The 20855-nt window shown below is 60.6% G+C and overlaps 3 protein-coding genes across 3 annotated transcripts; 2 read left to right on the forward strand and 1 right to left on the reverse strand.

Annotated features, from left to right (window-relative positions):
- Nucleotides 1-219: 219 nt before the first annotated feature.
- Nucleotides 220-10759, forward strand: TESK1 (testis associated actin remodelling kinase 1). Its single transcript, XM_005143452.3, has 10 exons — nt 220-638; nt 6791-6912; nt 7032-7080; nt 7301-7447; nt 7581-7663; nt 8002-8092; nt 8307-8390; nt 8810-8899; nt 8992-9142; nt 9552-10759. The coding sequence occupies exons 1-10, from the start codon at nt 420-422 to the stop codon at nt 10580-10582; spliced, it is 2067 nt and encodes a 688-aa protein (XP_005143509.1). The 5' UTR covers nt 220-419; the 3' UTR covers nt 10583-10759.
- A 2116-nt stretch (nt 10760-12875) lies between these two features.
- On the reverse strand, nt 12876-15959 carry LOC117437906 (B-cell differentiation antigen CD72). The gene is made up of 7 exons (XM_034072660.1): nt 15875-15959; nt 15702-15791; nt 15418-15507; nt 14526-14840; nt 14184-14332; nt 13755-13906; nt 12876-13017 (listed from the first exon to the last, which is right to left on the reverse strand). Exons 1-7 carry the CDS (start codon nt 15957-15959, stop codon nt 12876-12878), a joined length of 1023 nt encoding a protein of 340 aa, XP_033928551.1.
- Nucleotides 15960-17763: 1804 nt separating this feature from the next.
- Nucleotides 17764-20072, forward strand: LOC117437907 (B-cell differentiation antigen CD72-like). Its single transcript, XM_034072661.1, has 5 exons — nt 17764-17908; nt 18054-18158; nt 18919-19233; nt 19361-19509; nt 20025-20072. The coding sequence occupies exons 1-5, from the start codon at nt 17764-17766 to the stop codon at nt 20070-20072; spliced, it is 762 nt and encodes a 253-aa protein (XP_033928552.1).
- The last annotated feature ends 783 nt before the right edge of the window (nt 20073-20855 follow it).

The following is a 20855-nucleotide window of genomic DNA, read 5'->3' on the forward strand; positions in this document are numbered from 1 at the left end:
AGGGACAACTTCCACTGGAGCAGCTGCTCCAAGGCCCTGTGTCCAACCCGACCTTGAGCACTGTCAGGGATGGAGCAGCCCCCCCTTCTTTGGGGTACCCCCCACGTCCTTGGGTACCCGGTGTCACCGCTGAGGCCCCGCTGGGCGCGGCGGGTCCCAAGGAGTTAAGCAGTGAAGTCCCCGCCCCGGCTCGGCTCCGCCCCGCTGGTACGAGGCTGGGAGCAGCGGAGGCGCAGCCCCGGGCCACGGCGGGGGTCGGGGCGCTGCCGCCGGGCCATGAGAGCTGAGCCGCCGGCCCCGCTCCGCCGCGGCTGAGCATCGCCCCGGGACCGGGGGGGGCGGCGGAGGGAGGGCCTGAAGGGGACGGAAGGCACGAAGGAAGGCGGCGGTGTCCCGGCCGCGCCCGTACGGGGATGTGAATGGCGCTGGAGGTGGTCGGCGGGACCGACATGGACTGGGAGAAGCTGCCGCGGCGGCCCGGGGAGGCCGAAGGGGAGGCGGCGGGGCCGTGGCTGGGCTGCGGCCGGCCAAGGCCCTCCTCGTACCGGGCTCTGCGCAGCGCCGTCTCCACCCTGGCGCGCATCGACGACTTCTACTGCGAGAAGATCGGCGCCGGTTTCTTCTCCGAGGTGTTCAAGGTGTGCGGGCAGGGAGCGGGGTCACTGCGGCGTCCCCACGGGTCTGGGATCCCGAGCAGGCCCTCGGTGGGGTGCGGGACGGGCGGTTCGGGACCTTCCCCCCCCCCCCCCCATCCACCGTAGTTGGGCGGTGGGGATGCGGGGACATGGAGTGCGGGGAGCCCGGTCCCTCCGGGGTGTTCTCCCCCCGTCCCCCCGTGCAGGCGGAGGGGACGGCAGCACCGGCTGTGTTTACCCCCTGGGAGGCTGAGCGCTCCGGAGCGGCGGCAGGGAGGGCCGGGGCAGCGGTGGGGTGGCGGGTGGGGGGCAGCGCGGTCCCGGGTGCCCCCGTCTAACAGCCTGACAGGCCTGGAGTGTGCCTATGGCTGGAGGTGATGTTTGCAGCCGGGCCGGGTGATTTCCAGCGTTGCTGGACCTGTTCCAGCCTGTGCTGGGCAGGTGGATGTGCAGGATGCTCCACGGGAGCCAGGGGCACCCTGCATGGGGCTGGCCGCGGCTGGGACCCCGTCGCTGTCTTTGTCCTCTGTCGTCTCTGGGACTGATGGAGTGGGAATGGCTGCATGTGGCTTTTATCCTGGTTAGGGGTGCATGGGTGCTGGTGGGGAGCTCAGGGTCCCAGCAGTGCATGGTGATGGTACCCCAACAAGAGCTCAGGGGCTGTGCCCTGCCCCGCTGCCACAGCCACCTCTCCCAGTCTAAGGGGGGGGGGGGGGGGGCGTGCACTTGTTTTCGTCCTCGGCATCACTAAGGCACCACAAGCTTCTGGGCAAGGGCTGCTCTTACACTGTCCTTCTAATGGCTTCACCACCCTCAAAAGGCAGCTTTGGGCTGGGCAGGACCCCTGCCACCTCCCACCACAACAGAGCATCCATGTCCCAACATCACCCTGGGGTCCCCTCTTCAGCCCTGCTGCCATTCCTCATTCAGCAGGGAGACCCAAAGACCTGGCTGCTGGGCAGCCATAAGAGAGGTGCTCTGCAAGGGGCCGTGGCAGGCATGCAGAGGGGTCCCTCTCCATCGTGCTCCATCCTTCCCTTGCAGAGCCTTTCTGTTGGCTGGGTTTCTGCTATCGATCTCTGGCTTGGAGCATGTGGCAGCACCTTGGAGCAGAGGGAGGCATTTAATAATGCCAATATGGATATGGCTCTTTAATAATGGATGCTCCATGTCTCAGCCAGGCCATGGTCTCTCCTTGCCTTGCTGTTTGTTTTCCCAGGCCCTGCGGGAGCCACAAAACACTCCTTCTCCAACCTGTTGTTCATGTTCTCGTGGGGTGACTTCCATGTAGGATCTGGGGGACAGGTGGAGGCTGTGGGGGGGGGGTGGGAGCTGGATCAGGCAACAGGAGCTGATGATGTGTGTGCTTGCTGAAGAGGAGGCAGGGCCAGGAGGGGGGCAGATGGGGCTTTGTGGTCGTGTGGTGGGTTGAGGCCAAGAGCTCAGCAGGATGGTGGGGCAGGCCCATGATCTGAGCTGGGGTTTGGCTGCCTGAGCATGCGAGGAGGATGGAGCTTGGCAGGGCAGCACAGGACCCAGTTTCCTCCCACTGCCCTTGTTCCTGCTGTTGCTTTCCATGGCCGTGGGCACTTGCAGCCCCCTCTTCTTTGTGGCTGCTGCCTCATTCCAGCCTGGGTAGGCGCGGGGCACAGGGAGGTGACCTGAACTTCTCTGCCCCTACGCAGGTAGCTCAGCACTGGTGTGCACCCAAGCCAGGATGCTGGGGCACTGGTGTCTGGCTTACCAGCATTAAAACCAGAAGGACTCTGTGTGTCAGAGCCCTTGGGTTGAGCCAAGTGCTTCTTCAGAAGGGCTGTGGGAGACACCAGCGATGGAATGATGCCCTGGGGGTTGTTCCCAGCTGATTCCCCTCTGTGCTGCAGTGAGTTTCCGTCTGCAGCAGCTGATTCTCATTGCCTTTCCCTGTGAGATTCCAGAGGCAGCAGGCCCACCCGTTCTCTCAGGTGGAAGGAAGCAGTGCAGTGAGCCACCTCTCCATCTCTCATCATCAGTCTGTTGGACTGAGCAGATTGGCCCAGGTGTGTTTGTGCTAGACATCATCTCTTCCCCAAATCTCCCTCTTTACCAAGTGTGGTCTGCTGCAGATGCAGGGCTGAAAGCAGCATCCTGGGTTCACTCTCTGGGGGGCTGTATTCAGAGGTCTTCACTCATACAACTCTGCACTTTATGTGCCCAGCTGTCACACAGCCTCTTGGAGATACTGCTTCCCATGGTGCAGACCATTGGGAAAGCACCCCATTTCCATGGTGCTGGGGTCAGGGGGGAATTGGCAGCTCCCAGAGTGGACAGAACCTGGGAGAAGCCTTCAGCATCACTTCCCACCAACCTCTGAGTTTTTGCATTTACTCCCAGTTTACCATTGCAACTGACACAGCTCCCTCTTATCTGCTGCCCTTCATCAGCGGACCTTGAATTGGTTTACAAAGGAGGGTGGAGCGGCGTGACAGAGATGGAGAAACCAAGGCAGGCAGGGAGGAAGTGGATTTACCAAGGTCAGCCAGCCGTGGGGAGCCCGGGAGCAGCCCTGGCCCCGCTGTCGCCACTGGGGAGGCACGGGTGCTGGGCACGTGTTGTGCTTGTGTTAGCTGGGGACCCGCTGGCGCCTCTGCTGCCTTGTCACCGGGTGTGCTACGGCCTTGGTGGTGAGCACTGGTGATGCTCTGGTGCAGCCGGTGTGCCCGTGGAGCACGGGATGCTCAAGCAGTTGTGCACTGCTCAAGTATGACAAGCATTGTGATACTCAAGCAGTGCTGTGTGTGCCCTGACATTGCTTCGCTGGAGGAACCCGTCTTGACTGATTCTGCCTTTCCTGTGCAATGAACAGATTTTCCAGTCCCACACGGCAGGAGACCTGTTGCACTGCTGGGATTCTCATGGTTATGGGATTACTGGTGGTGTTTCTAGCTCATTTACCTGCCCCCCCCCCCCCCCCATCTCTCCCTTGCTGGGCTTTCCAGGCCAAGGTCTGCAGGATGATGTCCCTTCATGACTGTGCCTTGCCAGCGCCAGGGTGGGACAAGGGGATGGGCAGCGAGTGGGGCTGTGAGCCCATCCCCAGCACGGGGTGCAGGGGAGCTGGCTGCTGAGACCCACAGATGGGGAGGTGGTGGTGGTGTTTTCACCCCATGTCTAGACAGGATCACCGGCTGTGGGGAGGGAGCAGGCCGTCTGCTCGCTCTGATTAGCATGCTCTTTAAATAAGACTCTAATTTCCGCTGCTAAAAGAGCTTAGATCCCTTGTGCCCAGGCTGGGGCCCGCAGCCAGCCCTGTCCCATCCCCCAGCCCCACGTGCTGCCAACAGATGGGATGGGGACTGATGCTCCACAGCACCCCAGCTCATGGGTAACCCCATGCAGCACACGATGGAGGGGCTGTGTCGCATCATGAAGCCTTGCATGGTGTCTGGATGGGGGGACCCGTGGCTTGTCCTCCCCCCGTGCCCCAGCACTGCTGCCGGCTGAGCTCAGCTCCCAGGAATGTGCTGGGATTCCTGGGCTCCATGCCAGAGTGTGGAGAGGCGAGGGGGGACCCAGCCGTGCTGCCCAGAGAGGTTCTGCTGCCCACTGCCTTCCCTGGGTGACAGTAGGAAGGAAACCCCTTTGGCTATGGGCTGCATCCTGCCTGGGGTCGTGGACTGCTCTGCCTCCTTCCAGAGGGTGCTGGGCTGGTGCTAGTGGCTGGCCAGGCTGGGTGAACTGGTCAGCACATGTGGGAGGCTGTGGGCAGCACAAGGGGGGGCGGCCTTGGGCATGGAGCATGAGAGAGGGAAAGCAGGATAAGGCCTTGCAAGCAAGCTCAGGGTGCTGGATGCCCTCAAGGAGGTTATGCCCCATGGGTGTGGGGCTGGGGCTGTCCTCACAGCCCTCCATGCCCCTGGGGATGGAGTTGCAGAGTAGGGCATCAGGACAGGGCTGTGCTGACATGGGGGAAATCCTGGGGAAGGGATTTTCCCCAGACCTTCCCTGTCCTCCAGGCATTAGATCCCACACGGCTGCACTCACCCAGCCTATTGCAATGGCAGGAGGCTTTTCAACCAGAATGAATCCACAGGCACATCCTGACTGTGTGGGGCTGAGCTGGGGGCTGCTCCCTTATGCACAGATGCCATTGCTGGCAAGGACACAGCCATCCCCACAGTGCACGGCCAGTGCCGTGCGTGCCACACGGCATTCCCATCGTGGGCGCATGGCTTGGCGCCGGAGCATCGCCGCCTGCAGCCATCCCGGCGGGCACAGTGCTGTGGAAGCTGGTCCCGGCGCCTGGCAGCTGCCTGTGCCAGCCAAACCGACCCAGCCAGTCCTGCCGGCGTGGGAAGGGAAGAGAACGGTGCTGCCATTGGGAATGCTGGGCTGTGGCACCCAGAGCTGGGGGTATGGAGAGGCTGCGAGCCCTGATGTTGTGTCTGATGCTGCCCTGCGTGTGGGGATGGGATGGAGAGAAGGAAATGATGGTGGGCATGAGGTGGGGGGGTCTTTGCCCTGCCTGCTGGTGCGGCTATGGACAGGGAGCCCTAGGACGTTGTGCCAGGCCCTGCGGGGAGTGGGGTGAGCAGGGAGGTGGGCATGGGGAGGAGTTGTGTTGTCATTAGATGGGCACCATGGGTGCGTGTGAGGCTTGAGGAGCTGTGATCCACACATGTGGAGCACCCGAGGATGGGCTCTTCCAGAGCCCAGGAGCTTTGTGCAGTGCTCAGCAAGGAGGAGACGTGGGTAAACCCATCCTCCCTTGTCCTTCGGTGTGGCCGTGGGCTGGGATGGGGATCCACGGGGGCAGGAGTGTCCCCTCTCCCCTTGCTTGTCCAGGGTCCACCCTGGTCTGTGCTGCTGTGTGGCCCATGCCTGCAGGCCAGCATGGAGGTGACAAACGTGTAACCAGAGTGGAGAGCCACAGGCAGGTACTGAGTTCCTGAAGCTGTCCATGAACTCAGGGAGCTGCTGGTGACAAGGTGGGTTTGGGTAGGGCTGGGTATTGCCTCTTGTACCACTGCCTGTGGCTGGGTTTGCCTTGGGGCACTCAGACTTTCAGATCTTTGTAAAACACTCATTTCCCCCTACACCTTCTGGTGAGGAAACTACTGCCCATCCCCTGGGTACTGGGAGCTGGATGGGTCCCCATCTCAGCATGCACCCTAGGATAACTGCTTCCCAAAGCAGTGCCAGCTGTGGGATCTGCCCTGGTGGGCTCAGCACTCCAGATGTGATGGGGACTGAGGCCACTCTCAAAGCAGGATGGGGGCCACTGTGGACCCTGCCTCCACGTGGTGCCCCATGTTTTGCCCAGGGAGGTGAGATGGGGTTGGCACCAGCACTGCAGCCTCCACCAGCATCGACTAAAAAGGAGAAGAGCAGGGAGCTGACGGCAGTGCCGAGGAATGCCTGTGCCTCCGTGATGGCTCCGTGTGTGCGGGGGGGCAGCTGGGATCCGCTGGGCTGTCACCACCACCGGCTGTTGCTCCGAGGGGGGGTCCCATCCCATCCCACCCCCAGCTCAGGAAGGCACACTCGGCACTGGTTCAGCCGCACCCCAGCATGGTGCTGGGACAGGGAATCCTGTGCTCATCCCTTGTCCCGCACGTGCCGGGGGTGAAGGACCGGAGTGTCCGTGCTTGGCCATGCTCCCAGCTGCTGTTCCTGGCCTTGGACCAGGCTCCACATCACATGACAGCATCAAGCTGGGGATGGCTAAATATACAGCCTTATCCTAGCGCTGTGCCCCTCCAGGCTGGGGCCATGCTCTGGAACAGTGTTTGGTCTGGTTTGGGGCGCAATGTGCACCCTCTGTCTTCCAGCCCATGCTGGTAGGGTCTGGCTGCATGGTGCTGACCCAGAAATACCCTGGTTTTGTGATGCTTGCTGGTGCATCCCAACCCTGCATCTGCCTGGCCTTGCAGCAGGGTTGGGATCACAACGTGGAGATGCCACAGCCTCTGGGAGGAATGGGTATGGAATGGGGGAATGGGGAGAGCACAACAAGCAGGGTGCCCCAAGGAGGATGGGATGTGCATCATCAGCACTGAGGGTGCTGCTGTGCTGGAAGACCCCCCCCCTCAGCTCTGGTGATCCTTGAGGTGCCCTGTGCCTCATGTGCAGGGATACTGCAGGGACACATGGGTCTCTGTGCATCCTGCCTCTAGGTACGGCACCGCCAGTCGGGGCAGGTCATGGTGCTGAAGATGAACAAGCTGACCAGCAACAGAGGCAACATGCTGCGGGAGGTGCAGCTGATGAACCGCCTCTCACACCCCAACATCCTCAGGTAGGACCTGTCATCCCTGTGTCCCCCATTCCCGAGCCTGAGGGGTTTGGAGCTGGCTCTGGATGAGCTCCTAGGGGAGGTCTTCCCCTTGGCTATGCTCAGGTCCCTCTGCCTTGCAGGTTCATGGGGGTGTGCGTGCACCAGGGACAACTGCACGCGCTGACGGAGGTGAGAGCAGAGCGATGGCCGTGAGTCTGGGGGGTCCTGCAGGGCTGGGGAGGGGACAGTGATGTGGGAACACTTTCTCAGCCCATGGCATGTGTGCAGGGTGAAGTCTGCTGTGGGGCAGTGCTGTGGGGTGGCTGGGAGGTGTGTTGGGGTGAGATAGGTGTCTGGTTATGGGTGGAAGTGGGGCACAGAGGTGCAGTGGGCTGGCTCTTCCCATCAGTACATCAACGGTGGGAACCTGGAGCAGCTGCTGGACAGCCCCGTGCCCCTCTCCTGGTCCGTACGTGTCAAGCTGGCCCTCGACATCGCCCGTGGCCTGCGCTACCTGCACTCCAAGGGCATCTTCCACCGTGACCTCACCTCCAAGGTACAGCATGCTCCAAAGGCATCCCATTGTCCTCATCCCATACCCCCATTCCTGGCTGTGCTGTGCTGGCTGCACCATCCCAGGAGCAGTGAGGATGGCGCAGTCAACGTGATGGGTCCTCCTGTGCTTCCAGAACTGCCTTGTGCGCTGTGAGGCCAATGGCTACACGGCAGTGGTGGGTGACTTCGGCTTGGCGGAGAAGATCCCCAACTACAGGTACATGGGCAGTGTCCACCCGTCTGTCCCCATCCTTATTGTGAGGGGTTCCCAGCCCACCTGAAGCAGGAGGCAGGGAGGGATGGACATTTGGGATACAGCTGGAAGGGCAGGGATGGGAGCTGTGGGGGTGTTCCCCAGTGGTGGTGATTTGTGGGGCCGATTGATGTGTTTGGGGCTGGCTGTGAGAGGATGGAGAAGGTGTGGGTGTGGAGAGATGAGTTTGTAGGTGCTTGAAGGAGGGTTAGCCCAGGGAGGGAGATGGAGATGGTGGTTTGGGCTGTCCCAGTGGGAGGTTGGACAGGGGGCAGCCCTTGATGTCCCACCATGTCCCCCAGTGAAGGCACCGAGAAGGAGCCGCTGGCTGTGGTGGGCTCCCCGTACTGGATGGCGCCTGAGGTGCTCCGAGGGGAGATCTACAATGAGAAGGTGAGGCTCATGTGTGCCGTGCCTGGGGCTCTGTCCAGGCTTGTGCTGCCAGAGCTTTGCAGCCCCAGGCCTTCACAGAGGGAAGAAGCTGGGTGGTGGGATGGCAGTGCCCCTGGTGCGGCTCGGCAGGGAGGAGGGAGGCTGTGGGTCCATGGAATGATGGGCCCATCTCATTGGGGTTGCAGGGCCCCCCATCACTCCCTTCTCTCTGCAGGCTGATGTGTTTGCATACGGCATCATCCTGTGCGAGACCATCGCTCGTGTCCCTGCTGACCCCGACTACCTGCCCCGCACTGAGGTGACTCCCTGGGTGGGGGGACAATGGTGGGCAGCAGCACTGGGACTGTGACTGCTTTACCAAATGAAGGGGACCATTCTGCTGTGCTGGGCAGAGCCCCATGTGCAGGAGCTGCCTGCATCTCACAGCAGGGGTGCTGTGTCCTGATTGCTGCCCAGGCAGGGATGCTCTCTGCCTATAACCTGTCCTCGGAGCCCATGGTCAGCCTGGGTGGAAAAAGGGGACACTATAGAGGCAGAGAGCAGGGTCTGTGTCTCAGCATCCCCCAGCCTTGCCGCAACTTGGGGACCCTCCATTGGGGTGTTGCCAGGCCCGCAGCCCTGGGTGACATGCAGTCAATGCAGGGAGGGGGGACGTGGCCATCCTGGATCCCATGTGGTGTCCAGGGGACCCAGCCTCACTCCTCTTCCCTGTCTCAGGATTTTGGTCTGGACGTCACCACCTTCCGCACCATGGTGGCCATCGACTGCCCAGCAGCCTTCCTCCAGCTCGCTTTCCACTGCTGCAGTGTGAGCCTCCCGTCTCCCCTGCCCTTCCCTACCTTTGTGCATGGGGTGCATGGGGGGCTGCAGATCTGACCTTGAACCCCTCCTGCCCACAGATGGAGCCCACCTCCCGCCCCTCATTCCTGGAAATCACACAGTGCCTGGAGGGCATCCTGCAGCACCAGCTGGGTGTCGAGGACACTGGGGACACCGTCTTCAGCACTGGGGAGAGCCTGCCCATGCCTGCGACAGCAGCCACCCTCACTGGTAGGTGGGCACCCTGGTGCTGCAAGGAGGGGGCATGTTCTTTACTGTTAGGGCTGTGAGGCACTGGAGTGGGTTGCCCAGAGAGGCTGTGAATGCTCCATCTCTGGCAGTGTTCAAGGCCAGGTTGGACGAAGCCCTGGGTGACATGGTTTGGTGTGAGGTGTCCCTGCCCATGGCAGGGGGGTTGGAACTGGATGATCTTAAGGTCCTTTTCAACCCAAAACCATTCTATGATTCTATGTGGGGTGTCCCATCCTATCCCAGCATCTGCAGGGGAAGGAGACAGTGTTGCATGATACCTGCACGGCAGAGCCGTTCCCTTGTGGTGCACCTCTGTGTTGCTGGGCGCCCAGCACCCCATAGCACCCCACAGCAGCAGCTGGTGACCCACTCCCATGCTCACATCCAGGGATACCCAAGAGGGGAACCAGCCACTCCGAGCAGTCCCCCCTGCGCGAGCTGGGGACGCAGCACCTACAGCCGCAGGACCAGTGCCTGTCCCGCAGCCAGTCCGACGTGTTCCCCCCGAGATCACCCACCCTGCTGCAGCCGCTGGAGCCTTACAGCGGGGCCAGGACCAAGGACTCGTCCCCCCGCATCAACCCCTTCTCCCAGCGCGAGGACCTCAAGGGAGGCAAGATCAAGCTCTTCGACACACCAAGCAAGTCCGTCATCTCCCTCACTTTCGACCTGCCCCCCCCCGGGCCGCTGCAGCTCAGCACCCCCGTGACCCCCGAGCCCGCAGTGGAGGTGCAGTGTGACTTCTCTGCCCCCACTGCTGCCCCCCGCAAGTGCCACTCGCTGCCCAGCTCCCCAGAGCTGCCCCGCAGGGGGGGCCTGGAGCTGGATGTGGGGTCCCCCCATCCCACCGGTGACCTCCAGACCCCAGCTCTCCTTCCACCTCCGGCTCGGGGACGAGCCTCTTCCTCCAGCGCCAGGCCATTGGAGCGGAGGGACTGCAGCCCTGGCAGCCCTCACCCCCCGCAGGTCCCCTTGGTACCCCCCAACAACAACTTCATCCGCACGGCATCCTCGGAAGTCCGGCTCTGGCAGCCGGAGCCACAAGCCCCCGACGGGCTCCTCTTCAACAACAACCGCATGGTGATCAGCAAACCTCTGTCGTGGGACAGTGAGTTGGAGCAGAGCTTCTCCGAGCTCAGCATTCCCTGTGCGGCGGCGATGGAGAGGACGGACCGTGCGGCCATGCTGCCTGGGCACGGCTCCGGTGCTGTGCTGGAGCAGGATGAGGTGCTGCCTTGTCCTGGGTGCTGCCTGACACTCTTCAGCTTCAGCTTCCTCTCTGTCTGCCACCGGCCGGCCCCCAGCCCACCCCACTACCAGAACCTCAACTGTGAGTCCAAGAGCCTCTTCTGCCACCAGAAAGCCCCAGGGCCGGTGCTGGCAGAGCCCAGTCTGAAGCTGCCAGAGGCACAGACCTAGTACTGGGGCTCGCGGGGAGTGGGGCTGCATCCAGCTGCCCCACAGATCCCTTGGCACAGGGGCCTGTTGTGTCCTCATGGTCTGCCCTGACTGGCTCAGTGGTTGGTGGCCACTGGTGGCTGTGGTACCACTGAGGCACTTGGGCACCCATCCCACCTGGGTGATTCTTGGGGGTCTATGGGGTGGACTGGGTCCCTGCTGGGGACTGATGTGCAATAACACCTCCCAGCCCTGAGTGTGCTCCAGCACTGCCTGGGTGGCAGGGCTGGTGCCCCATGGGGCTCAAACCCTGGGTGCAGAACCCCCGTTCCCTAAGGGCTCACCCCTCTGTGGGCTCTTGTGGAGGGGTGCACAGTGAGCCTGCTTCCCTGGGAGAACTGGGAGCTCCTGTACCCAGAGGGTGAGTAGGGCTGGGGGAAGAGGGGTCGGGGTGTGTATGTGTGTGTGGTGGGGGACCTTGTGGGGCTGGGTGGTGTCCCCATGCTTTCCTACAGGTGTGGGGAGCACAGCCAGCCCCTGACACGGGGAAAGGGGCAATGCACATGGAGCAGTGCACGGGGATGATTGCCAGCACTGGGGTTGCCCCTGCCTGCCCTATGCTGGGGTTGGGTGCTGAGCCAGCACAGCACCCACTGTCCCCCCAGCACATAGGGTTGGGAGCAGGGTGCTGGCAGAGGGGGGAAGGAGCTGCCCAGCCCCTGGCAAGGGTGGGAGCCAGCTTTCCTTCCTCCTGCACAATGCACTGGTGAATGTTGAACTCTTGTGGGTTTTATTACTATTAATAATAATTGCTAGTAATATATACCCGGCTTATTTAAAGTGTTCAATAAGAAATGAATGTCCTAGAAACTCGGGCTCCTGTCTCTTTCCTGTGCGTCTGATGCGGCCCTGAGAGTTTATGGGGGCTTGGCTGGGGCTTCTGGGGAGCCTCTTGGGGACCACAAATCAGCCTGGCTCAGGCCAAGGTCTCAGTATCCCCAAAGTGGCCATCCGGGTTGAAATGGCTTTGATTCCCCTTTATTGTTTAGGTTCTTTGGGTTCATGCCCCTGAGTGTGTGTTTGTGGTGGTGCACAAGAAGGCAAAGAGCAAACAAGCCTTGTGTCTTTATTGCTACAATTGGGTTCAGCCAGCAGACAAGACAGGAGTGACACGTGCCTTTAACACCCTTCTGCTCTTGGAGCAAGCTAATTCACATAGCAATTAATCAACTATATATGGCACTCACGACCCCGTAATAAACTGAGGACATTTTCGCCTGGTTGAACACGACTTCCTCTGGTGGTGATGTTGCATCAGGGCTATTTTGCTTAATCTTCACATGTGCACGTGTGTAGTGACTATTTAAAGTCCTGATAACTTGTCTTGCACGTTGGTCGAGCACAAGTGCCAGAGTTGCCTTCACAAAGCACCATCACATCGTGCAATCATAAAGGTCATTGCTCTAATTTCTAATTAGCAAACAACCCAACAGCTGGTGCAGCTTCCCTCCTCTGGCACTGAGGATGCTGCTTCCTGAGTGGTGTGAAAGCCATGGCCAAGCTGCCCCTGTGATGGGGCCAGGCTGGAGGTGCCTGCAGTGGGGTGAGGACCTGTCCTGGTGTGGGGCTGTGCTGTTCCCCAGTCCCAAGTCCTGATGCACCAGTGCGCTCTGTGCTGGGGATGCTGCAGTGCTGAGCGTCAGTGCTTGCTCCGCTCTGGACTCATCACACACCAAGCCCCTGTGCTCTGGAAGGCCCAATGTTCTCATGCAGGTGTGGGGCTGGGCTGTGGGGCCCGTACTGCTCTGCTGAAGCACATCAGCCGGGGGCAAACGGCCACTGATGCCGCCTCCCCAGCCCGTGTGATGCTGGAACGTCACTGGGGAGCACTGGGAAGGACCTGGGGTCTGTGAGAGGGAAGTGGGTTGCTCGCATGGATGGGACGTCCCAAGGAGGGGTGAAATGAGGCTGAAGCAAAGGCGGTTGTGGGGTGCAGGTGCTGCAAGGGAAGGCAGAGGGTGAGATGCACACAGCAGGGTTGGGACAGAAGCCTGCAACGGGGTTTGCCCCATCTTGCCCCTTTGCTGCACCACACTTGGTGGGGTCTCCCGAGCAGTTCAAAGGCTCCCATGGCAACAAAGGGATGGAGGTAGGCTCCGTCTGGCCTGCATCCCTTTCCATAGGACAGAGTCAACTCAGCAGGCTCCCTACTTTCCTCCATATTCCCCCCATGTGCCCCATGGCGGCCCCCAGCCTCAACAGAGCCTGCCCTGCACACACTACACTCACCACAGTGGTGCTGGGCCAGCAGCCATTATGCCATGAAAGGGTTGCTTGGCCCCGCTGTTTTCTCACAGATCCAGAGATGCAGGTCATCGGGACCAGCGCACTGAGCAGGTTTGATGTTCCCATGGCTTATTATGGCACAGGATCCATTTGATTTCGACTGCCATGGCCTGGATGGGGAAACAACACATGAGGGGGCTGCCCTGTGCACTGCCCTATGCACCACCCTGTGCCGAGGCTGCCTCTTGTACCCTCACAGAGGAGAGGTTGAATGCTGCAATCAAAGGGGGGATCCCCCAGCTCTCCCCTACTCATTTCACAGCTGAACCCTCAGCAGGTGCCTCCCTGCCCTTCCCTGGGTGACTGAAGAACCTTGGTCCTCGTCCTCCCTGAGGGCACGTGGGTGTCCAAAGGAGCGGCCCAGGGCTGTGGGGCTGCAGTGGGGTGAGGACCTCACCATGAGGATGTGGATGGAGGGGCAAGGGCTGGGTACCCGGATGGGTCTGCTCCTCCCCAGTGCTCTCAGACACTGCAAGAGGAGGCAGTGGTGAGCTGGGGAGGGGGCTCACGGGGCATTGATCTTCACTCAAGGTTGGAGCAGGGAAGCACACAGGGAACAGAGGTGGTGCTGGAACCATTTGTCCAGACCTCACATAAAACTGGTGGTGTCTTCGCTCCCTCTGCCTCCTGCTTGCACATACCCTGCACATGCCCCCCCAGGTCTTGGCTTTCCATTTGCACCTCCTCTAAGCATCTCATCACACCCCTGTGCCCACCTGCCCTTGGCCTCAACTGCTTTGATGCTCTTTGTGCTCGTGCCTGGGGCCGGTTACCAGTGGGATTCGGAACATTTCCTAAAGCTACAATGGAGGAGAGGGGTTTTGACAAGAGGCTGTGCTGCCGGTACCTTTCATAAACAGAGCCATCCACCCAGAACCAGGCGTCCGAGACCCCCCGCTCATCAGGGTCCTCTTCCTCCAGCCAGCCATAGTCATACCAGGGGAAGATGCTCTTCTGTAGCCCAATCCAGTATGGGATGTCTGCGTTCTTCAGGAAGGTCTGGAGATGAAGAAAAAGGGCCTTTTAGTGCCTTTCTATTGTGGTGTTTGCAGGGGGTGTTAATCTCCCCAGGAAGCCCCTGTGTCAGGGACAGCACAGATGGGTATCCCTGGTGCTTTGCTCCAGTTTGGGTACCACCCCAGGGTGTCAGAGCCTCTGTACCCCATGTCCACCACCAGCCATGTGCTGCAGAGGTCAGCCTTGCACCCGCCAGGGGCAGTGCTGGCTGAGCTGGGGACCGCAGGGCTGGATGCTCTCAGTTCTCACAGCATCCTACCGGCACAGTCCAGCGATTCCAGGATTTGGTGATCAGGAGCTGAGAATATTTCTTCTCACACTCATTTCTGCTGTCCTCCCATGTCTTCTTCTCCGAGGAGATGAAGAGGCACTTGCCCCTGTACAGCAGCCAGCCCGAGGGGCAGCAATCTGGGGGCAAGGGCACCATCAGGTGCTCGCTCAGCCACAGATGCCTCGCATGGGGACCACGAACAGCCACACATCACCCCCGCACACATCACAGCCTCAGTGTCTACCCAGACAGCTTCAGACCACCACGTTCCACCACCACCACATGGCCAAAAAGCCGGTGGGTGCCAGTGCTCATCGACCACCAACCCACCTATGGCCGTGCACGCGCGCAGGTCGGCCACGGTGCTGCGGCTGCTGTTGAGCTCTCCCTGCAGCCGCTGCACATCCCTGTGCAGCTCGCCCAGCTCCTGCCTGGCGCGCCCCAGCTCCACGTCCCGCAGCTCCAGCGCCGCTCGGCTGCTGTTGCCGTCCCGCCACGCGTGCCCCAGCTCCGCTCTGGCCCTCGCCAGCTCCAGCCGCGTCTGCTCCAGCCGCTGCTCCCGGGCGCTCAGCTCCTGCTCCAGCCGGCCCTGCTCGGCCGCGTGCTCCCGGGAGGTGTCCTGCAGGCTGCGGCTCACCTGCCAGTCTGGGCACGGACGTGGGCGATCAGAGGGCAGCAGGAGGTAACAGGAGGCAATGGGAGGCAATGGGAAGGCAGTTGTAGTGAATGGAAGGCAATGGAAAGGGAGCGGAAGGCAATGGGAGGAAGACGGATAGCCCAAGGAGTGGATGTGGACCTGACCCTGCTTGATAAGTAGGGTGGGCAGGGCAAGGCAGGGACATGGCCATCCCAAAGGATGAGAAAGACACAGCAGGGAACTGCTCAGGACCTGGCCGAGATCAGGTCAAGGCAGGACAGAGGGTAGGAGCACACAGAGCAGGCACAGGCAGGATGCAGTGGTATGAGGCTGACCAGTGTCTGGAAGGGAAGGGCAATGAGCAGAAACAGAGAGCAAGGTGCAGAAGACGAGTGATAGAAGGCAAGCTGGACACACATGGTGTGTGAGGGATACAGGCCAGTCTGTGGCACAGCACAGAGTGACCCAGCCATGAGGAGTGTACCTGGGCATGTCTCTATCGCACTCCTGTTCATCCACAGCTGCATCCTTCTCCCCATGCTGCCCAACCACCCCAGCCCCACAACAGTTCCCCCCTAAACTCACAGCAAACCCCCAGTGCCACGGTGGCCACCAGCAGCAGCAGGCAGGTTGCCATCAGCCCTGCAGGGAGACACCACCGACAGGACCAGCGCCCTGCAAGACACAGCAGACCACAGCAGGCATCACTTGGTGAGCCAGGAAAGCCCCGTCAGCCCACAGACCCACTGCGTGGTTGCACCAGTGCCATGGTGTGGGCACTTCCTCTCTTCAAGAATGGGAGCAGGAACACCCCAAAACACCTCCCATGACCCCTGCCAGCATCTCCTGGGCTCCAGCCATGCACTCACCTGTGCTGGGCTGGTCCCCAGACCCATCCTGTGCCACCGGTGCTGGCTGTGTGTTCTCATAGGGGCTCTCTGCCTCGTCCATGCTGAAGGCTGTTGGAGGAAGGAAGGGAGAGAGGCTGAATCCACAGGGATGGATATGGTGGGGGCAGCCTGGGGGTCCCATGGCCTCTCACCTGACTCCAGCGCCTGCCTGGCCATGCTCCGGCCCCCCACCGCTTTGGCAAGCCTCAGGTCAGCATAAACCAAGCTCTGGGCCATGTGGGCAAGCCCTGACCCTGCTGGCTCCCACCCTGCCCTTGGGATGCCTTCGTGTGGTGGTCCTGCTGCTTGGTGGCTGCACCGTCCGCAGGGGTGCAAAGGAGAAGTGTGGGCAGCACCTGCAGAAGGAGAAGTTTGCTGTGAGCTGCAGCAGACGGGACCAGCGAGGCAAGGCTGTGGGGACCAGCGAGGCACGGCTGTGGGGACCAGCACCCTCCCATTGGTCCAAGCACCCATCCCCTCCCACACCCAAAAAGTGCTCACAGTCCCCACAAGCAGGGCCAGGACAGCACGGCTTGAGGTCAGGGCAGTGGTAGAGTCAGGGTAGACCCAAATCCCTGGGCCATGGGGGAGGTGGGGGCCAGTCTGGTCACAGGAGCACACTGCACTGGGGACAGCCCTGTGGAGGGATGGAGGTCTTCATGGACACTGATGTCCCCTTCTGGCCTCTAGAAATGGGAATTTCCCTGGGATGTAGCTTGTGGAGCTGCTTCTTGTTCTGTCCCTGGTCCCCTCCTAGAAGAACTTGGCTTTGTAGAATCATGGAGTCTGTATAGTTATGGTTGGAAAGGATGTTAAGATCATCCAGTTCCACCCCCTGCCATGGGCAAGGACACCTCACCCTAGACCACATCACCCAAGGCTCTGTTTAACCTGGCCTTGAACACTGCCAGGGATGGAGCATTTATTACTTCTTTGGGCAACCTGGTGCCTCATCACCCTCACTGTAAAGAACTTCTTCCTTTATCAGCATCACCTCAGACCCTCCCAGGGAGATGCACAGAGCAACACCACCAGCTTTGCCTTCCCATCCCCAGACACAGCCCCAGCACTCTCAGCATCTCCTCCTTGGCCCCAGCCTCCAGCCCCCAGCATCTCTGAGGTCTGCTGAACTGCATCCAGAGAAAGGCAGGTTTCAGAACGGGCACTGTGGTGGGGAACAGCTGGGCACATCTGGACACAGCCAGCTCCTGAGGCAACAGAGGGGTGCAGAAGGGCCGTTGTATTGCAAGGCTGTGCTCTCTCTTATCTCTGCAAGAACAGAAGTCCTTCATCACTGGAGAAACTTAAAAATCATGGCCAGCTTTGAAGAGGACAGAAAGAGGTTTGGACAGCCAAACATTGAGCAGCTTCCACCCAATACCCAGGAAGAAGATGGAGCATATCCTCCAAGGCAACACAGTAGTCCAGACTTGGGGAGAACATGGTTGAGTCTGGAGGGAAGCTCAGCAGGATTTACCAAGGGCAAATGGCATCTCCCTGCCTGCTGCTGTCAGAGCACTGCTCATCATGACCCTCTGCTGTCTGGGACATGGCTTCCCCTGTGGTCCATGCTTCTCACTGGAAGAATGGGAAAGATGTGGCCAGGGAAAGGGGAGAAGAGCAAGAGCTCATGCTGCCATGTGGAAACCCTTTTGGGCATTAGGCAAACATTTATGCACAACAGTGATGCTTAAACCCCAGAGCAGAATATAGAGAGGGAGAACACTCATCCTGGAGGGGGCCAGCACCAGAGCCACATGTTTCCATGTGGAATCAGGCCCCCAGGATGAATGTCAGTAAGCTGAGCCCAGCAGCCCTCCCAGCACCACAACCCCAAGCACAGCAGCGTGTGCCATCCCTGGGGACCCTGAGCAGACATGTGGAAGGGGACAGGAGGGTGATGTCAGGGCCAATGGTCCCTGAGCTTGGGATTTCCTGCTGCACCTCACAGCAAACCTACACTTCCGCTGAAACCAGCTGCGCTTCTCTCTTGCACCCCTGAGAGAGCAGAAGCTGCCAGAGCCATCAGGGAGCACAGAGCATGGCCCAGAGCGTGGTCTATGCAGACCTGAAGTTCGCAGCATCCCCACCGCTGGCCGTGCCCTCCTGCCCCGCAGCCCCCGAGGAGGACGACAGCCCCTATGAGAACGTGCTGGTGGGGACGGTGCCTGCAGAGCCCAGCCCAGGTCAGAGCCCGGCCACCGACATGGGGATGCTGCGGCACAGGGTGGGCAGCGGGGGGTGGCAGTGGGGCCATGGGTGATGCTGTGCTCATAGCTCAGCTCAACCCGTCTCATCTCAACTCATCTCATCTCATGTCAGCTCTTGCAGGGCGATGGCCTCGGCGCTGGCGTGTCCCCATGGTGCCACTGGCCGCCAGCCTGCTGGTGCTGCTGGTGCTGCTGGTGGTGGGCACTGTGACCCTGGGGACCTGCTGTGAGTCTGGATGAGGGGCATGAGGTTGTGGGGAGGTGAAGGGGAGGATCAGGACTGGGTTTGGGGATGCTGGGAAGTGTCAGGACTGAGGATTGCTGGGGGCTGGTGGCCCAGGGCTGGTGGCTCAAGGCTGGCATTGTTGTTTGCTTCACCCCCCTGAGCTCCTCTGTTGCCTGCATTGCTTTTCCTATGCCTACCACTGCTTCTCACTGCCTATCATAGAATCACGGAATGGTTTGGTACAGAAAGGATCTTAACATCACCCAGTTCCAACCTTTGCCCCACCCTAGACCAAGCCACCCAAGGCTGTGTCCAACCTGGCCTTGAGCAATGACAGAGATGAATCACTTCCCAGTTCATTGGGAAACCCCTTCCAGCACCCTCACTGCTTCCCACTGCCTTCCCATTGCCTCCCAATGATTCCAACAGCCTTCCCATTCCATTACGATTGCTTCCAACTTTCTTCCCACTCCCTTCTCATTGCATACCCACTCCCTTCCCATTGCCTCCCATTGCCTCCCACTGCTTCCCCAGGTCTTTCTCGTTGTTTCCAACTTGCTTCCTGCTGTCTTCTCACTGCCAACCCATGGTTCCCCATTGCCTCCCAATGCCTCCCCATTTGCTCCCTTCCACTTACCCAGCACAGACGCTCCCTTCCCGCTGTCAGCCCAGGGCAGTCTCTGCCCACATCCCATGTCCCTCACCACGGCCGTGTGCACGCGGGTCGGTCCCCGGTGCCCGTGCCCACGTCCGTGCCCAGACTGGCAGGTGAGCCGCAGCCTGCAGGACGCCTCCCGGGAGCACGCGGCCGAGCAGGGCCGGCTGGAGCAGGAGCTGAGCGCCCGGGAGCAGCGGCTGGAGCAGACGCGGCTGGAGCTGGCGAGGGCCAGAGCGGAGCTGGGGCGCGCGTGGCGGGACGGCAACAGCAGCCGAGCGGCGCTGGAGCTGCGGGACGTGGAGCTGGGGCGCGCCAGGCAGGAGCTGGGCGAGCTGCACAGGGATGTGCAGCGGCTGCAGGGAGAGCTCAACAGCAGCCGCAGCACCGTGGCTGACCTGCGCGCGTGCTTGAACACGGGTAGGCACGTGCTGGGCTGCGGGACGGGCGGGGATGGTGCCGGGAGATGTGGGGCTGATCCCGGCCGGCCTGGGCTGCACGAGCATCCTGGCGACGGCGAGAGCCTGAGCCGTGCCCCTGCCCCCAGAGTGCTGCCCCTCGGGATGGGTGCTCTACAGGGGCAAGTGCCTCTTCATCTCCGTGGCGAGCAAGACGTGGCAGGACAGCCTCCAGTACTGCCAAGGGGAATCCGCTCAGCTGCTGGTCCAAGGGGACGGGGCAGCGTGGACAATGCCGGTACAGAGCAGAGGGGCTGCGGCAGCCCAGGGCTGGGGCAATGCTGGGCTGGGCAGATCCAGCAGCAGCAGCAGCGCTGGGGAGGTGCTGGGGGGCACCGGCAGAGCCGGGGCTCTGGGGCACCCACTGGGCTCTGGGCATGGGGCAGGCGGTCAACAGCTTCTCTCCCCTCAAATCTGTGCAGGGGAATGGTCCCGTATACTGGGTTGCGGAGAGAAACAAAGGTCATCCCGATTCACGTGAGGTCAGGTATGGATGGACATTTAGAGAGTAAGTTGTTCCATCTCAGACACCTGCGTCGCTTGCAGCTTCACCAGTAATGGGTTGATGTGGTGGGCACTGCCCTGGCATCTGTCCTTGATATTGGACTAATGCTTGAACGTGGGCAGTGGCCTGATCCTCCTCCCCAGGCTAAAGGGACCTGAGGCTGCAGCTGTGTGGGGTACACCATGGTGGCAGCAGGCTGAGAGCATGGTGATGGCACCTCTCATGTGTTCCCTCCCTTCTTGGAACAGATGGTGGCTCTGTCCAAGAGTATCCTATGGGAAGATGGAGAGATTTGAATGCTCGAGAATATTGCCATGGATCTGTGAGAAGTTGCCAGATATGAGGAGAACATCCAAGACCATCCCTCTTCTCCAGGACAGGTGGTAACTCAGGAATGTCCTTCCCACCATGCATATGAGTGATTGGAGCGTAGGGTGCACAGCAGAGACACCTTTTCCCCCCAGCACAGCCACATCCCTGCGTCCTGTTGTCTCCAAAGCTATTGCACTGCAAAGATATTTTAAGGGCAAATGGATGCATAGAATCATAGAATGGTTTGGATTGGAAAGGACCTTTAGATCATCCAGTTCCAACTGCTGCCATGGGCAGAGTCACTTCACCCTTGGCTGTGCTGCCCAAGGCTCTGTCCAACCTGGCCTTGAACAGTGTCAGGGATGGAGCATTCACAGCTTCTTTGGGCAGCCCATTCCAGTGCCTCACAACCCTCACAGTAAAGATCTTTCTGATATCTAAGCTGAACTTCTCCTGTTTTATTTGGAACCCATCACCCCTTGTCCTGTTACTACAGTCCCTCCCCAGCATCCCTGTAGGCCCCCTTCAGATACTGGAAGGCTGCTCTGAGGTCTCCACGCAGCCTTCTCTTCTCCAGGCTGAACAGCCCCAACTTTCTCAGCCTGTCTTCATACGGGAGGTGCTCCAGTCCCTGATCATCCTTGTGGCCTCCTCTGGACTTGTTCCAACAGTTACATGTCCTTTCTATGCTGAGGACACCAGAACTGCACACAGTGCTCCAAGTGGGCTCTCAGGAGAGCAGAGTAGAGGGGCAGGATCACCTCCTT

Source organism: Melopsittacus undulatus, chromosome Z (assembly GCF_012275295.1).
Source record: "Melopsittacus undulatus isolate bMelUnd1 chromosome Z, bMelUnd1.mat.Z, whole genome shotgun sequence".
Lineage (NCBI taxonomy): Eukaryota > Metazoa > Chordata > Aves > Psittaciformes > Psittaculidae > Melopsittacus > Melopsittacus undulatus.

What these genes read in the sequence shown, in the direction of transcription:
- LOC117437907 (XM_034072661.1), top strand. Translation starts at nt 17,764, where the DNA reads ATGGCCCAGAGCGTGGTCTATGCAGACCTGAAGTTCGCAGCATCCCCA. An exon ending in TGTGACCCTGGGGACCTGCT is followed by an intron (nt 18,159 to 18,918) that starts GTGAGTCTGGAT and finishes GTCCGTGCCCAG; the next exon opens with ACTGGCAGGTGAGCCGCAGC. An exon ending in GGGCAGCGTGGACAATGCCG is followed by an intron (nt 19,510 to 20,024) that starts GTACAGAGCAGA and finishes TTCTTGGAACAG; the next exon opens with ATGGTGGCTCTGTCCAAGAG.
- TESK1 (XM_005143452.3), top strand. Translation starts at nt 420, where the DNA reads ATGGCGCTGGAGGTGGTCGGCGGGACCGACATGGACTGGGAGAAGCTG. An exon ending in GGGAGATCTACAATGAGAAG is followed by an intron (nt 8,093 to 8,306) that starts GTGAGGCTCATG and finishes TTCTCTCTGCAG; the next exon opens with GCTGATGTGTTTGCATACGG. An exon ending in ACTACCTGCCCCGCACTGAG is followed by an intron (nt 8,391 to 8,809) that starts GTGACTCCCTGG and finishes TCCCTGTCTCAG; the next exon opens with GATTTTGGTCTGGACGTCAC.
- LOC117437906 (XM_034072660.1), bottom strand. Translation starts at nt 15,959, where the DNA reads ATGGCCCAGAGCTTGGTTTATGCTGACCTGAGGCTTGCCAAAGCGGTG. An exon ending in TGGGGACCAGCCCAGCACAG is followed by an intron (nt 15,508 to 15,701) that starts GTGAGTGCATGG and finishes TGTGTCTTGCAG; the next exon opens with GGCGCTGGTCCTGTCGGTGG. An exon ending in CGTGGCACTGGGGGTTTGCT is followed by an intron (nt 14,841 to 15,417) that starts GTGAGTTTAGGG and finishes GTCCGTGCCCAG; the next exon opens with ACTGGCAGGTGAGCCGCAGC.